Source organism: Euprymna scolopes, chromosome 35 (assembly GCF_053919585.1).
Source record: "Euprymna scolopes isolate OS-2025 chromosome 35, ASM5391958v1, whole genome shotgun sequence".
Lineage (NCBI taxonomy): Eukaryota > Metazoa > Mollusca > Cephalopoda > Sepiida > Sepiolidae > Euprymna > Euprymna scolopes.
Window position 1 is genome coordinate 19597377 of NC_136516.1, and position 16632 is coordinate 19614008.

The 16632-nt window shown below is 34.3% G+C and overlaps 1 protein-coding gene across 1 annotated transcript in view; it reads left to right on the forward strand.

Annotated features, from left to right (window-relative positions):
• Positions 1-11655, forward strand: part of LOC145259719 (TAR DNA-binding protein 43-like) — a 40454-nt gene extending 28799 nt beyond the window's left edge. The window contains exon 4 of the mRNA XM_080117404.1: positions 10967-11655. Coding sequence (XP_079973530.1) covers positions 10967-11317 — 351 coding nt within the window. The 3' untranslated portion in view covers positions 11318-11655. The remainder of the gene's footprint in view (positions 1-10966) is intronic.
• Positions 11656-16632: the final 4977 nt, after the last annotated feature.

Sequence of the window (16632 nt, forward strand, 5' to 3'; positions counted from 1 at the left end):
ATGTCTCTGACATCAGTAGCTCTGACGAAGAGACGATAAAACCAAGGAACTCAACATTCGTAGTAATAGAATCAATGGAAGAAACTCCTTTGAGCAAACTATCACCTTTTAAAATTGAAAAAAATCTTAAAACTCTAAAACCAAAGTCTATTAAAAAACAATTTAACGGCAGCCTACTAATAGAAACCCATAACGAAGAACAAACTAAAGAAATATTGAAACTAAAATTATTTGAAAACATCAAAGTCAAATGCTACAGACATCCAACCCTAAATACCTGCAAAGGAGTAGTGAAAAGCCACGAACTTGCACTTTGTCCCTTGGAGGAAATCCGGACAAACTTACAGAAACAGAATGTGTTAGATGTTCGCAGAGTTCAAATTAAAAAAAACGGTGAGAAAATCGATACCAATACATATATACTAACTTTCGATTCCCTCACCATACCCAAAGAAGTGAAAGTCGGATATATGAAAATAAATGTAGAAATTTATATTCCAAACCCCCTCCAATGCTTCAAGTGCCAGAAGTTTGGACACCATCAAGATCGGTGCACACGATTACCAGTGTGTGGAAGATGTGGAGAAAGTGGCCCACACATTGACTGCAGAAAAGATTTCAAGTGTGCCAACTGCCTGGGAAACCATGGCGCTGGCTCTAGATATTGCGAAATATGGAAAAGAGAAAAAGAAGTGACCAAACTAAAACATATAAAGAATATATCCTACCCAGAGGCCAGGAAAATCATCGAAACTAAAACATATGCAGATGCAACAAAAAAAACTAATCCAATCAACAATCAAAATGGTCATATACATGTAACGGATACAACTGACAAGAAAATTGATGTCCTAAGCAAACTAATAAAGGAAATGAAAGAACTATTAGAAGAAATGAGGAAAATGAATAGTGCAATGTCTGCAACCAATCCAAGGATAATATTAAGTAAAGACACTACTGAACCACAAAAAGAAACAAAACCACAAACCATTTCTACAAAAACAACCGAACAACCATCAAACACATCACAAGCCAGAAAAGAATCAAAAATCCCCCCAGACAAAAAAAAAAAACAAACAAAAACAGGAAAAGAAAGATCCCGATCTATATCTCGAACAGGGACTCCGACAGAAAATAGATTTGAGGGATTGGAGACGATGGAAGTTGAACACAATTCCAAATGATGAACAAAATATTACAATGGAATATCAGAGGGATAAAAGCAAACCAAAATGAACTCACATTATTAATAACAAATATGAGCCCAGCACTTGTCTGTCTACAGGAGACCTTTCTGAAAGAAAATAATACCATCAACATAAAACACTACACATCTTACAACTACATAAATAAAGATACGGACAGAGCTTCTGGAGGCACATCAATACTTGTGAAGAATGAAGTCCCTCAAAGACAAATAAATATAAACACAAACTTGCAAGCAATTGCAGTTACAGTGACTCTACATAGAACTATAACACTTTGCTCAATATACATCCCTCCAAAAGATACAATCAACGAAACTGAGATAACTCAATTAATAAAACAACTCCCTAAACCCTTTTTTCTACTAGGAGATCTCAACAGTCACAATGTAATATGGGGAAGTAAAGAAACAAATAAAAAAGGAAAAGAAATAGAAAACATAATAAATAAAAATAATCTATGCCTCCTTAATAATCAAAACTACACCTATATGTACCCAGCAACAGGTACTTTCACCGCCATTGACCTTACCTTATGTGATCCTTCCATATATATGGACTATGACTGGAAAGTACACAATGACACCTGTGGGAGTGATCATTTCCCAATCATCCTGGGAAGTCTAAGTACTAGCACTGAACAAAAAACACCCAAATGGAACCTACATAAAGCGGATTGGGAAGACTTCCAGGAACAGTGCAAAAACCAATTAATTATCGAAAAGAATGATGAAGATGACCATTTGAACTACTTCATTAAAACACTCACAAACATAGCAAATAATACCATACCGAAAACAACCAAAACCAACAATCACAACAAACCTTGGTTCACAAAAGAATACAGAAAAGCCATCAGAGCTCGACGAGCTGCCTTGAGAAAATTCGAAAAGTATCCAACAAGCGAAAATCTGGATTTCTTCAAAAACAACAGAGCAAAAGCCAGACGAATCATAAAGGAATCCAAAAGAACAACTTGGAGAAATTATATATCCAAAATTAATGTGAATACCAAGGCGAAAACAGTTTGGAACATGATGAGGAAAATAGAAGGAAAGTGTAGTAGTACACCAATATCCCACATCTCTAAAGGCAACAAAATATACACCGATCAAAAAGACATTTCCAATAACCTGGCAGATAATTTATCAAAAATTTCATCATGTGACAGACAAACAGAGAAATTCAAAACGATTAGAGAAAAGGAAGAGAAAAAGAAAATTCTATTTAAATCACAAAATACTGAAAAATACAACCAACCTCTTACCTTGCCTGAATTAAAAGAATCGCTAACCAAATCCTATGACACAGCTACAGGGCCCGATGAAATTCCATATGAAATCCTCAAAAAACTTCCAGAAACCTCAATGAAATACCTACTTGAAATTTTCAATATTATATGGTCCAGTGGAAACGTACCCGAGACCTGGAAAGAGGCCACAATAATACCAATCCCCAAATCTGAAAACTCAAACATCCAATCCCAATCAAGTGACGTCTCAGATCCATTGAATTTCAGGCCAATAGCTCTAACAAGCTGCATTTGTAAGACCATGGAAAGGATTATAAACAAAAGACTAATCTGGTTCCTGGAAACAGAGAATCTTATTACAGAATTTTAAACAGGATTCAGGAAAAACCGAAGTTCAATAGACCACATAGTCAGACTTGAAACCTTCATCAGAGAAGCCTTTGTAAGGAAGGAACATTTAACAGCAGTGTTTTTTGACATGGAAAAAGCCTATGATACTGTGTGGAAGTACGGTGTTACAAGGGATCTGAAGGCGCTTGGACTAAAAGGCAGAATGCCAATTTTTATTGAAAATTTTTTAAAAAATAGACAGTTCAGAATAAAGGTTGGCACAGCTCTCTCGGACTTGAAAGAACAAGAGAATGGAGTACCTCAAGGGAGTATACTGTCAGTAACCCTGTTCAGTATCCGAATTAACAACATTGTAAAAAACCTTAACCCTGGGGTAGATTGCTCCCTATATGTGGATGACTTCCTAATATGCTGTAGATCTAGATATATATCTATAATAGAAAGGAAGCTTCAATTGTGCTTAAACAAAGTAATGAGATGGACGGAAGAGAATGGATTTAGATTCTCCAAAAGAAAAACGAAATGCATGCATTTCTGCAAACTAAAGAACATGCATAATGATCCTGTCCTAACCATGGAAGGAATGCCCATACCCGTTACTGACCAGTACAAATTCTTAGGGATTTTATTTGACAAAAGGTTAACATTCATCCCACACATAAACTATCTGAAAAAAGAATGTAACAAAGCTGTAAATCTTTTGAGAGTGGTAGCACATACCGATTGGGGTGCAGACAGGGAAACACTCCTTAAACTTTACAGAGCACTAGTCCGCTCAAAGCTAGACTATGGTTGTTCATATATGGATCAACCCGAACATCATATATAAAAAGCCTAGACCCTATTCACCATACTGGCCTAAGATTGGCCCTAGGAGCATACAGAACTTCCCCCGTGAATAGTCTATACACGGAAGCACACGAACCCCCACTAGATCTAAGGCGAGAAAAGTTAGCCCTTCAATATTTACTGAAACTGAAGTCTTGCCCAAACAACCCTGCATACCAATGTACCTTCTATCCTAAATATGAAGAACTCTTTAACATGAGAAGAAAAACTATCAAAACGTTCGGGCTCCGAATGAAGGAAAGCATTGAAGAATCGAAAATTCCAATCTCCAGCATTCACAACTTCATACTGCCTAAAACACCCCCATGGACCATGAAACAAGTTGAAATAAAACTCAACCTAAACAAAAAGTCCAAATCTACCACAAACCCTATTGAATACCACGACGAACTTCAACATTTAAAATTACAATATTCAGACTACACCTTTATCTACACAGACGGGTCTAAAAGCAACAATCACACTGGATGTGCAGCAACGTACCATAAAACCACAATGAAGAAAAATCTTCAAAATGAAGCATCTATATTCACTGCAAAGACTATAGCTATCGATCTAGCACTCAACATAATTTCAGAGGAAACCACCAAAAACTTCATCATTCTCACAGATTCTCTATCAGTCCTATTATCTATACAAAATCAAAAACAAGAAAATCCACTAACAACAAAATTAATAGAAAAAATCAATATCCTTTCAACTACTAAAAACATTATTCTTGTCTGGATCCCCAGCCATGTGGGGATCAAAGGCAATGACAGGGCAGATACAGCTGCAAAAAGATCTTCTCACCTTCCAACTGACAATTTTAAGATTCCACATACTGATCTTAGACCCCAGATAAAAGCATACATACAGGAAAAATGGCAACTGCGGTGGAGTCAGCAAGAGGGCAACAAATTATACTCAATCAAACCTGAACTTAAGGAACGATGTCCGGACATCAAGAGATCACGCCGAGAAGATGTGATACTGACTCGGCTGCGCATAGGGCACACCAACTTTACTCATTCTTATATACTAAATGGAGAATCGGCGCCAGAGTGTATCCCATGCCAGGAGACACTCACAGTAAAACATATCCTAGTTGGGTGTGATGACCTTGCCCCAACTAGAAAATTATATTATACAGAAAGCAATATGGAAGACCTTTTTGAAAAGGTCAACTCAGCAAATATTCTAGCATACCTAAGGAAAGTAAATTTATATAAGAAAATTTAAAGTCACCCAAATATACACATCCATGTATAAATACAACATTTAATTTCTTAGTTCAATTTTATAAAAAAGGGAGGAAAGGCTGAAAAAGTCATTCCCCCCCTCCCAATAAAAAAAGTTATAAAAAAAAAAAAAAAAAGGACTCCGGCATTAAATGACCACATAGGTTGATATGCCGTAAAACCAATCAATCAATCAATCAATCAAATTTACCATCTGATTTGTATGATTATTTTAATGAGTGCTTGTGCAGATTAGTTTTAAACTTATTTCCGGTGAAAACATTATGTACTTGCATGTCATGGCAAAATTAGTATAAAAGAGTCATTCCAAAAGTAAAGCCTCATTTTTTTTTTTTTTTTATGACTCAAAAAGTTGAAAAGATACAAAGATTGTAGTGGTACGATTAAAATAAGTAACCTTTTGTGCTCCAGAATTTATTTTTCTACATAGTCACCACCATTCTCTGCTTCTGATGCACGTCCATGACAGGGATTGCTTTCTTAAAGTCTCATACCCTGCACCAGAGAGATGAAACTTTCAGGTCATGAATGCATAAGTTCAGTCATCATAACAATGAAATTTGCAATCCTTTCTACTTTGTCTTTTAATCCTCACATGAGCGATGTTTCTAACAAAGAGAGAAGGATTGCTGTTTTCTGGATCAGAATCTATTACATCTAACACTTATCGTTGGCAAACTTTTGACCTTGAAGTTTTTGTTTTTTTTTTAGTTCCAAGTGGCTTCATGCCTTCTCTGAAGCAATTTTCATTTAAAAAAATTTGGACAGAAGAAAAAAAAAATAGGAGGCATTGCATTTGGAATGGTCTCATAAATTCCTAAAATTACAAAAAATGATCCACTGGAAAAATAATTACAAGTAAAATAGAATTTATTGAGTTTTATCTCTTAATGTGGAAGAGTTATGTGACCAATTCAGTATGACAAACTGACTTATCTCCCTTGATTCTAATTAACGGTCTACCATTTTTAAAAAAATAAAAGGTTTGAATGTAATTGTGGAGGACTCTTTTGTTAAAAATACATCTAGCGCATCTTCTACTGAATCATATTTTTGTAATTTTTAGAATATATATGAATTTCAACATGACACATTTTTGTAATGTTTTCACCTGAAATGCATTTAAAACCTCACTAATTTGCACAAACACTAATGTTTTTTATTTATTTATCAAACTACTGGCAAAGCTCAGAAACATTTTGGTAAACTTGAGAATCTGTGTGGAATTTTGAACTGAACCGGGGAGGGGATTGTTCCCATTTTTGCAATCATGGCCAGATATTAAGAATATAATACAAATTGCTTAAGATTTCTACTTGGTCATGGCTGACAGAATGAGAAAAATTTGTCCTCATGGATTAAATAAGATTCAGTTTGAAGTTCTGTGCGGATTCTGGATTTCAACAAGTCAACATTAGTCTCTTTCGAAGTAATCTCCTCTGGCTGCAATGCACTTGTGCCATTCCAACAACTTCTGAAAGACCTCATGAAAGTCCTCTTGTGTGAGCGTGTCAATAACCTCATCACAGCCTTTTTCATTTCCTCAATTGTCTCATTACGACAGTCTTTAAAGTTTTCCTTGTTTAGGGAATAACCAAAAGTTACAGGGAGCATGGTCTGAACTATAGGGACGGTGAGGAACTGCCTTGATACTCATCTTAGTCAAATAGTTTGTGGCGGTCGGAGAGGCTCAATCGGCCAGTCACGCCAAGCCCTAGTACTTACTCAAAATGCCAACTACCATAACAAAGAACAAAACTTGAAGGTACTCCAAAATTCCAATATCTTTTTTCCTCACTACCAAAAATAGGCAAATCAAGTAAGTGCTAAAAGGTGGCGGAAAGGATCAATCAATTGGAAAGTCTAGAACTTAACACTTCATCTGAACATATATATTTTTGAGGACATAATGAATAGGAAATAGAAAGTGCTTGACAACTCCTTACCAAAAGCGTATATCTTCCACGTAACCCTGACATGATCAAGATGAATGGGTTTCCCCCTTACTGTGTCCCAATTTTGGACTCCAAGGTGGGCAGGGAGCATGGTTGATCAAAACTAAACCTCAAAATATATGGCTAAAAAAAAACGAATACTATACGGATTCTATCTAAGAACACTTCTAGACACATAAAGTACATCTGTGTGAATTAAAAAAGAAAAAAAAAAAATCAGCGCAGCTGTTTTGGAGTCCATAAGGAACAAACTGACAAACTCCCAAACTCATAAAAAAACTTTGTAACAGACAGATCTTTCCAAGTCCGCATAGACTCCACTTTATCTAACTCGCAGAATCAAGACAGCATATTGTCAACAATTCTCTTCAACATCAAAATTAACATTATAAAAGAACTCTCTCCAGATATACATGGCTCCTTATATGTAGATGACTGCTCAATCAGCTACAGAGCAAAATACATTCACACCATCGAAAGAAAATTAGAACAACATAAATAAAATTAATAAATGGGCAACAAGAAATGGTTTCAAATTTTCCAAAACTAAAACAAAAAGTATCCATTTCTGTAACCAACGCAAACTCCACACTGACCCAACCTTACAGATTGAGGTGAAAAAATCCCATTCGTAAACAAACACAAGCACCTATGAGTCATTTTCAACAAAAAATCGAACATCATTTCATACATCAATTACATTAAAACCAAATGTAATGAAATATCACAACTCCTATCAGTCATCACCCATACAGATTGGGGAGGCGACAAGAACACACTACTCAAATTATATAGAGCATTAATCAGATCTAAAATAGACTATGCCAGCATTATATATCAATCCACCAGAAAGTCATATCTAAAAACCCTCAACACAATATGCCACTTCGGATTAAGACTCGCACTAGGAGTGTTTCAAACCTCCCCTGTAAAAAGCCTATATGCAGAAGCGCATGAAACCCCACCAAAGGTTAGAAACCAAAACTTTGGTTTAAAGTACTACACAAAATTAACAGTCAACCCTACAAACCCAGCATGCAATAGCACTTTCAACTTGTATCGTAAACACCTTTTCGACCAAAAAGAAAATACAATTAAAACTTTTGGAATCTGAATAAAACCGATCTCCAAAGAAGCAAATCTATCCATAACCAAAATCCATGAAGCTGTCCTACTCAAAACCCCTCTTTGAAAAATCATAACCCCCGAGATTGATCTAAGTATAAGTAAACATGAAAAGAAACGCACTCCTCCAATAACTTACCATGATGATCTCAATAAAATCAAAGAAAAGTATTCAAACCACACCCGCATCTATACAAATGGGTCTAAACAAAATAACGCAACAGCTAGTGCAGCAATACTTGACAAAATTAACCAAAAGAAACATCAATTTTCAGTGCCGAAATATATGCTTTAATCCTAGCTCTCGGTCTAGCCTCCAATAACAAAAAAATCCAAAATTATAATCCTTATAATCCTAACGGTTATATCTCATAGGATTAGTGAATCCCTTGACAAAGGCTTCCTTTCTAGGGCAATTACTTTTGACATATCAAAGGCCTTCGACAAGGTATGGCATAAAGGCCTACTTCACAAGATTTCCAGCTACGGTATCATTGGTAATGTTTTCTCAATCATTAAATCATTTCTCTCCGATAGGCTCATAAGAGTAGTGGTTGATGGTCAGAAATCGGTGGCCCAGAGTATTAATGCTGGAGTCCCAACTATTTCCTAATCTACATCAATGATCTCCCTAAGCACATACTTAAATCATTCGTTGACATCTATGCTGATGACACGACCATCTACGGCAACACATCAAAGGCTGTAAATGACAAAGCTCTCTCTCTGATTCTCTCTCCTCTGACCTCGAGCACGTGATTCAATGGGGGAAGAGGTGGCTGGTTACCTTTAATGCATCTAAAATCAAACTCTTATCTTTAGATCATCAACGCTCTGATACCCATCTGGCATCAATTGAAATGGATGGCTCTCGTCTAGGAGAAGCCCCATGTTTTGACAAGCTTCTGGGCTTGACCTTTACTCCTGATCTGAAATGGAACACGTACATCAAGTCTGTTGCCAAGGTCGCTGGAAAAATGGTGGGATCCTTCTACCGCTCAAGAAGATATCTCACTACTGATGCAATTCTCTATCTATATAAAAGCTAAGTACGCCCAAGGATGGAATACTGCTGCCATATCTGGGCAGGAGCTGCTAAAAACAGCCTATCCTGCCTTGACAGAGTACAAGATAGACTTTGAGGCTTAGTGGGAAATGCCCTTTTCTCTTCCCTGCAACCTCTCTCCCATAGAAGAGATGTTTCGAGCCTATCTTTGTTTTATCATTATTTCCATGGCAGGTGCTCGTCTGAGCTCCAATCTCTTGTCCCCCCTCGCAAATCTTTTACGAAAAACACCCGTCTAGCTGAAACCACTGTCAAAAATTTTCCCCACTCTTTATCTGTGCCTAAATCAAAACGTAGATTCCATGAACAAAGCTTCTTTCTTAGAACTGCACACCTGTGGAACTCTGTTCCGTCTGCTTGCTTCCCACCTGACTACAACCTGGATGTCTTCAAGTCCAACGTAAACAAATTCCTGATGAACCGCCCCCTTAAGTAGACATTTTTATTAAACCCCCACAATAACGTACTGTACATGCAATAACCCTTATCCCTGAGTGGCTACGGGGCCTTGATAAGTGGTGATCACCTTGTTAAAAAAAAAAAAAAAAAAAAAAAAAATTGACAACTCCCTAATCACAAAATTATTTCACAAACTAATAGAATTAAACAGTCCAAAAGAAATTATTTTCTGCTGGATTGTGAGCCATTCTGATATCAAAGGTAACGGATTAGCTGATTCAGCGCCAAAAATTGCCATACACCTCCCAGTTGATCCAAATTTTAAAATTATCTTCTCAGATCTTAAGACATATCAATACATACACAACTGAGAAATGGTAAATTTACTGGAATGAATATTCTAACAACAAACTTCACAAAATAATGCCAAAAATTAAAGAATAAAATACAAAACTAAATAGAAAAGAATTCAAGCTAGCAAGAATAAAAATAGGCCATACACATTTAATCCATTCATATCTCGTAAAAAAAAGAAAGCCAACCCATCTGTATACCTTTAAAACACCACTGACAATAAAATACAAACTAATTGAATATACTGATTTTGTAACTACAAAGAAAAAAAATATTAAGGATTTATTTGATAAAAACAATCCCCCACATAATGCTTTCATACCTTAAAAAATTGGCCTTTACCAACAAATTAAAAAAGAACTCCCTTATACAACAGCTAGAGCAGAGTGTAAAGGCTCTCTGAACCTATAGACACTTGGTATAAAATAACCCAAAGGGTTGACATGCCGTAAAACCCGACAAAACAGTCTTTGACAAAGATGGAGTTGTGGACTATCTTGTGATAAACTTCATACAAATCTTCCATATCTTCAGTTCTTTGCAAATAATTGTGTATACAGTTCCCACATTGGCATTAAACTGTGCACTTATTGTCTCTAGACACACAACAGTCCTTATCTGTGAAATTCTTTATTTGGCCAATCAATTCTGGTGTTCTGACTTTCTTGCTCCTTCCACACCTCTCATCATTCCTCACACTCCCTGCTTTCCTTGAATCTCTTATGCCGTTCAAGAACTGATACTCGATTCATGTAAGATGGTCCAAAAAGTCTGAAGCGTTCCATACATTGTGGAATTTTTTTCAAAGTTAAAAACAGAATTTTATTGCATATCGTTCTTCTAACATGTCCTCACGTTCAGACTGCATTTTTGAAATTCACCAGCTGTGACAATCAGGCTTTAGTTGGGTGTATTCCTGTTGTAGTTGTTCATTTGAACCTGAAATCATAAAAATTAATCAGTTATCGCATAAGGTGTGTAGCAATAACATAGTGAATTTTCAAGAGTCTACGACAATTTTAAATGCATGTACAAAAAAAAAGTCTGGAAACTTATTGAATACATCAGCTTAAAAGTTGTGAGAATATTCTAGAAGGTAAGAACAAGTAGTGCGAAGGATACAAATTATTGAACCTCATCTAAAAATTCTTTTCTTCTTCTTCTTGTAGGGAGGGAGCCAACATCAAGTCAACAGTAAGATCTTTGTTGGACGCTGTACAGAAGACATGACCGAAGATGATCTGCTGAATTATTTTTCAAAATATGGAGAAGTCATTGATGTGTTCATCCCTAAACCATTCCGAGCGTTTGCTTTTGTCACGTTTTCTAACCATGATATCGCACAATCCCTTTGTGGTGAGGACCACATTGTGAAAAACGTGAGTGTCCACGTGAGCAATGCCCTCCCAAAACCTGTGGACAAGCACAATAACCATGGTTACAATAGGGGCTACTGGGATCGACGTAACCCGCCGTACGGTAACTACAATCAAGGCTATGGCATGGGTGGCTGGAATTAAACAAACTACTACACCTAAAATATGAATGGCCCACCTTTTAAATTTTTGGAACTTCAAATTAACCCTACACTGTTGGCAACTGCACAAAGCCAGCTTTAGTGGTTTAGTATGATGTGGGCCATTGGAATTGGGTCATGGTGGGGTGATTTTGAATAACCAGAGCTGTAACAAAAAACTTTGGCAGCATTTGGTAGTGGCCCAAATTATAGTTATCTTGGTTGGAGAGGTCCTTCCAAAAATGGCCGAGTATGTTCAATCTGAAGCGGCTCTCTAAATCAGGTTGGGGAAAGAATTAAACCCTGATTTATGGGAAATATTCTCAAGAAATAAAAAATAAATATATATATATATATATATATATATATATATAATGAAAAAAAAAAAAAAAAAGAAGCAAATCATTAATCATAAACTGTTTCACCATTCCTTGACCATTTCATTTTTGTTTTTTATTTTGAGTGTTTACCGAAAATAAGGTCTCATTGTCCGTCAGACATTCGCTGTAATTTGTCTGCTGAGTTATGTGACGGAATTCATCATATATATATATATATATATTTTTTTTTTTTTTTTTTTTTTTCACACTTTCAAAATTCTAGCAGTAATTCATAAATTTCTTTCTCTTTAACTTGATTTTTGAATGTTGTGAATAAATTGACTACACTCTGTATATATAATATAATTTTTTTTTTTTTTTTTGTTTTATCATTCAATTAAATCATTCAATTTTCTTATAAAGGGTTGGAGGTGGAATAGAAAAACGATTTGCTGTACAATTTTATAATTTTTAGCTTCTCATATTCTTTTAGAAATTAGGGTAATTGTCCAAACTTCTCTCGGTATTAAAAAAGCAAAAATACAGAAAAATCTTTATGATATGCATATCGTGATTGAACAAAAAGATTGTATTCTAAAAATCATGTAGATTGATCAAGTAGTTTTAGTTTTATAAAGGAAATCATATTTTAATGATTTTAAGCAATTAATGTGAAATAGCAGGCATTACAAGGCTTATCGCATAAATTTGAATTATTGTGGAGTTATCTGCCTTTGTTTCTTCAAGATGATGACACATGACAGTCTCTTTTTGCTCACTCATGAAATTTAATTTTCTTGGTTAAAAATAAAACTACTTGGTCAGTTTACGTAAATTTTGGAATATGACATTTGGGCTTGTCTTATAATGTAGAGATTTGAAAAAATGGTAAAAAAAATCAATTATGTAACAAATGAATGTTACCAAAAGCAAGATAATTTACTCATTTACCTAGCTAAGTAGGTTTTTATTGTTTTTACATAATGTAAAATGTTTATTCAGCTCAAAAAACTAATAATGTTAACCGTTATTCGACCACAAGAAAAAATCGCTGCATAATAAATGCATTGCAGCCATTTTTTCTTCTGCTCATGTAACAGTTGACATTGCTAGTTTTTCGAGCCAAATAAACTTTTTACATTAAGTAAAATATCTAAAAACCTTCCTCGCTAAATAGAAGAGTAACTTAACATTTATTTGCTATATATATTTTTTTACCACTTTTTCAGATCTTTTTGGATTGTAATACAAATCCGAGATTTTCATTCTATCACAGATGCGTAAATCAGCCAAATTTTTTTGTTTGTTTTTTAATATAGGAAAATTCTGAACAAGAACCAAAATTAGTCTGAACTTCTTGTTCTGTCCTGTCTGTAATTTATATATGGTTCCTCTGAATGTCTGGGTTTGGTGAACTTTAGCCATTCAAAAAAAAAAAATCTGTCCGTTTAATTTTGAATTATTAACTGTCGACTTTGAGTACATCTCATTCCTCCTGCTTGATCACCTCCAGAAAGTAAAAGATATCAACAAAAAAAAAATAAAAACACCTACAAAATGATAAAATAGCAAGCCACTTGTTAATAAAGAAATCACACCTTATTGCCACCTATACATTCAGCTTATAATGGAGCCCCACCCCACCCCCACCTTATCCTGTTTATTTAAGGTGTTAAACTAAATGCAAGATTGTAGGTGTCTCTGGTCTGGCTCAGTAAAACTGCTAGTTGTGTGACGGGTAACAATAAAAAATAGTTACCCCAGTGGGTTGCACGCAAAGACTGATGCAAGCATGACGGATGTGAACAAACTGAATCGACTTTGTTGAATGGGTGACGGATGTCTCCTTTTCTTTTGTCCTCTGTGTGTTGAATGGGAGCTGATCTGTAGAAAGTAAATAAATTTCAAATGCATGATGGTCTTCTGTTTTGTGCAAAAGAGTTTTTTTTTTTTATTTGTACGTTATCTATTTTTATTTTTTTTATCGTTTATCTTTTTTATGTCTTTTTCTTTTTTCTTTCTATCTATATCTTTTATTCTTTGTCTTTCTTTTTGTTTTTTTTTCTTTGTCCTTATCTGTCTTCCTTTTTTCGTCTTTTTCTTTTTAAATCTTATCTTTCTTTTAATCTTTTTCCATTTCTTTATCTTTTTTTCTTTTAATGTACTGTTCTCTGTGTGCTATGTAAAAAAAAAAAAAAAAAAAAAAAAAACTATTTATTTTTATAAATATTTTTCCTGAAAAAAAAAAAATATGGTATATTTCAATACCAAGAGTGCAAGAAAGAAGAATTCATCAAGTCGAATAAATATTGTTGAAAGCAGTTCACCTGAAGAACTGGTTGACTTTAAGAAAATGGCTGCTGAAGTTGAGGAGTTACATTGAATAGTTTTAATGGTAAAAATTATCAAATTGAAAAAAAGAATGATTTCTAATCTTGATTGAATTTTTAATGAAATGATTAATTGTAAGCACTCCAAACTGGCAGGAATTCTGTTCAATGTACCTACATACTTGTGAATGTTCTTTTCATAAAACATTTTCAAAATTTATCACAAAAATATTACTATGAAAATGGTTTATTTTGTCAAACGTTTTACAAATCAAATCTTTTATATGTGTGTGTGTGTGTGTGTGTGTGCGCGTGACGTCTGTTTATCTGTGTGTGGAACGGTCTCTACCAAATTACACTATCAATATTTGGTGTACAGACTTGAAACTTGATACATAGAAAATTCAGACTTATGGAACGAATACAATTTGCTTTTTAGCTGGTAAAAATTGCTGCTAACGGGTCAGAATTATTGGAATTTGGCAGGCATAAGTGCTTGTCTATACTTTTATGTTAATGTTGATTTAAGTTTTAGTGCTTTGATAACCATCTGTTGCTGGCTCAGATAGAATGAATAACGCTAGAGCACTAGATGTTTTGGCTTCAATTTTTAGCTGATGGCACCCAAGTAATATTTAACTTTTCAAATCGATATATGTTGGGTACAATATAATAATCAATAGAGAATTGGTTCTATGATGATAAATACGAAATCTGCATAAATTAAAATATATTTAAGCATATTTTACAACCAGGCAATGCCGGGCAGCCTGCTAGTTAGTAATAAATGTTTTCATTTTTTTTTTTTAATCTTTGTAGGAAAAGAATTGTCGTACGTTGAAATTTCTAACTTGTTCCTTGCAATTTGGTTTGTCCGTTACATTGGAACTGTGGTGAGGATTGAATTTTCAGTCTTGTAAAGATTGTGACTTTAGAGCTGATTATTATATAACACTTTTTTATCCATTACACCATGTTTATTTATATAAGTATATTTTTATATTTTTCTTGAAAAAAAAAAGGAGCAATATCAGAACAGTAGTTTGAATGATATGAATTATTAATTCGTTTCTAAAAAATAATTAAACACATTTTACATATAAATTTTCTTTTGACAAGATTTTTACAAAAGATTTTTTGTCAGGTGTCTTACACATCAAATTGTGTCCCACGACAAAGGAGGGATTGGACCTAGTAATTCACTTCTGTTCGTTTGTTTGCACTTTTCTCAATAACCACGCCTTGGATTTTTCTTTTTTTTTTTTTTTTTTTTGCACAAAACTTAGTCATGATGAAAGTAAATTTTTGCCAAAAACGATTTTCCGGAATAACTCTGGTTGCCTCCCTAGGGAGCATTATAGGGGTAAAATTGTCCCCAAATTGTTCATTTGTTCACACTTAATAATCATGCCTTGGATTTTTTTTGGAAATTTTGCACAAACATTAGTCATTATGAAAGTAAATTTTTCACTCGTGAAGGGGATCCCACATGCTCGGCTTGTTAGTTTTAATATTTTATGAGAAACTAGGATGGTACCAAGCATTATCCACATGAGTAGCAATTAATCTATCGATAAAAGTTAATTTGCAATTGTTGTCACATGTGACAAAAATCTTGTTTAAAAACCGAAACAGCTAATCGATGGGAAACTTACAAATAAAAACTCTGCTCTCTCTCTCTCTCTCTCTCTCTCTCCTGAATCTGTAAATAAAGCATCTGTGTGCACGAAGATTAATTTGTGTTTTTATCAAAATATTAAGAACAAGAAATTTATTTATGACTTGTAAATGAAAGAACAGCTTTCTTCCATTTTTTTTTTTTTTTTTTTTTTTATCAGTTATTAAGCCTCCACTTTTTTGCTCATAAAATTAATTTTATATACGTGATTATTGAAGCAAGCCGGACACCTGTATGTTTACTTCTATTATAAAGATGATAATGCATTACTTTATTTCTTCTGTAATTAAGTCATATGTTAAGATTCCTGGCTTGTTTCTGGGAATTTGATTTCGATTTGTCCTTTATTGTTGATTGAAAAGGAATTGTAATCAAATAATTATAGATTGATTTTCTAGCTAGCTAGTTTCAGCATAGCTTAATTTTTTTTTTTTTTTTTTTTTTTTTTTCTATTCTTGAACAGGATAAAAAAGATTTAATATTTTGATGATGAAAGATGAAGTTTAAAGATTTTGTGTCAGTGCAAACCTTGGTATTCCATTTTTGTTGTCAAATGTATTTAACGACGATGTGTTATGGGTGATTCGAAGTGTGAATCGGATGTCACTTTGTTTTTGGTAAGTATCTTGCGCGAATTCCAGATCTATACGATCCTGCAACATTTGAGGATTTTGTCTTGCTGAGCGGTACTGATGCCTGTTATTGAGGAACCAAAATTGAAATCGAAGAATGTCTGAAAGAGAAAAAAATTTTGTCAAAAAAAGAAAACCACAGAAAATTCTTACTACTGCCAAAGCAAAATTTACACATAAAAATTGGCTTTAATTTATTAAATATTTACAAAAGTTTTTGATGCTTTTTATTCATTTCTCCATATTTATCAACTAAATATGTAATATTCATATTTGTTGATTCCTTTTCTTGCCACTTGGGTTCTGCTAGCCCCGCCTCCTCAATCCCTTTTATGGTGTGATTGGCCAGAATTCTTGCA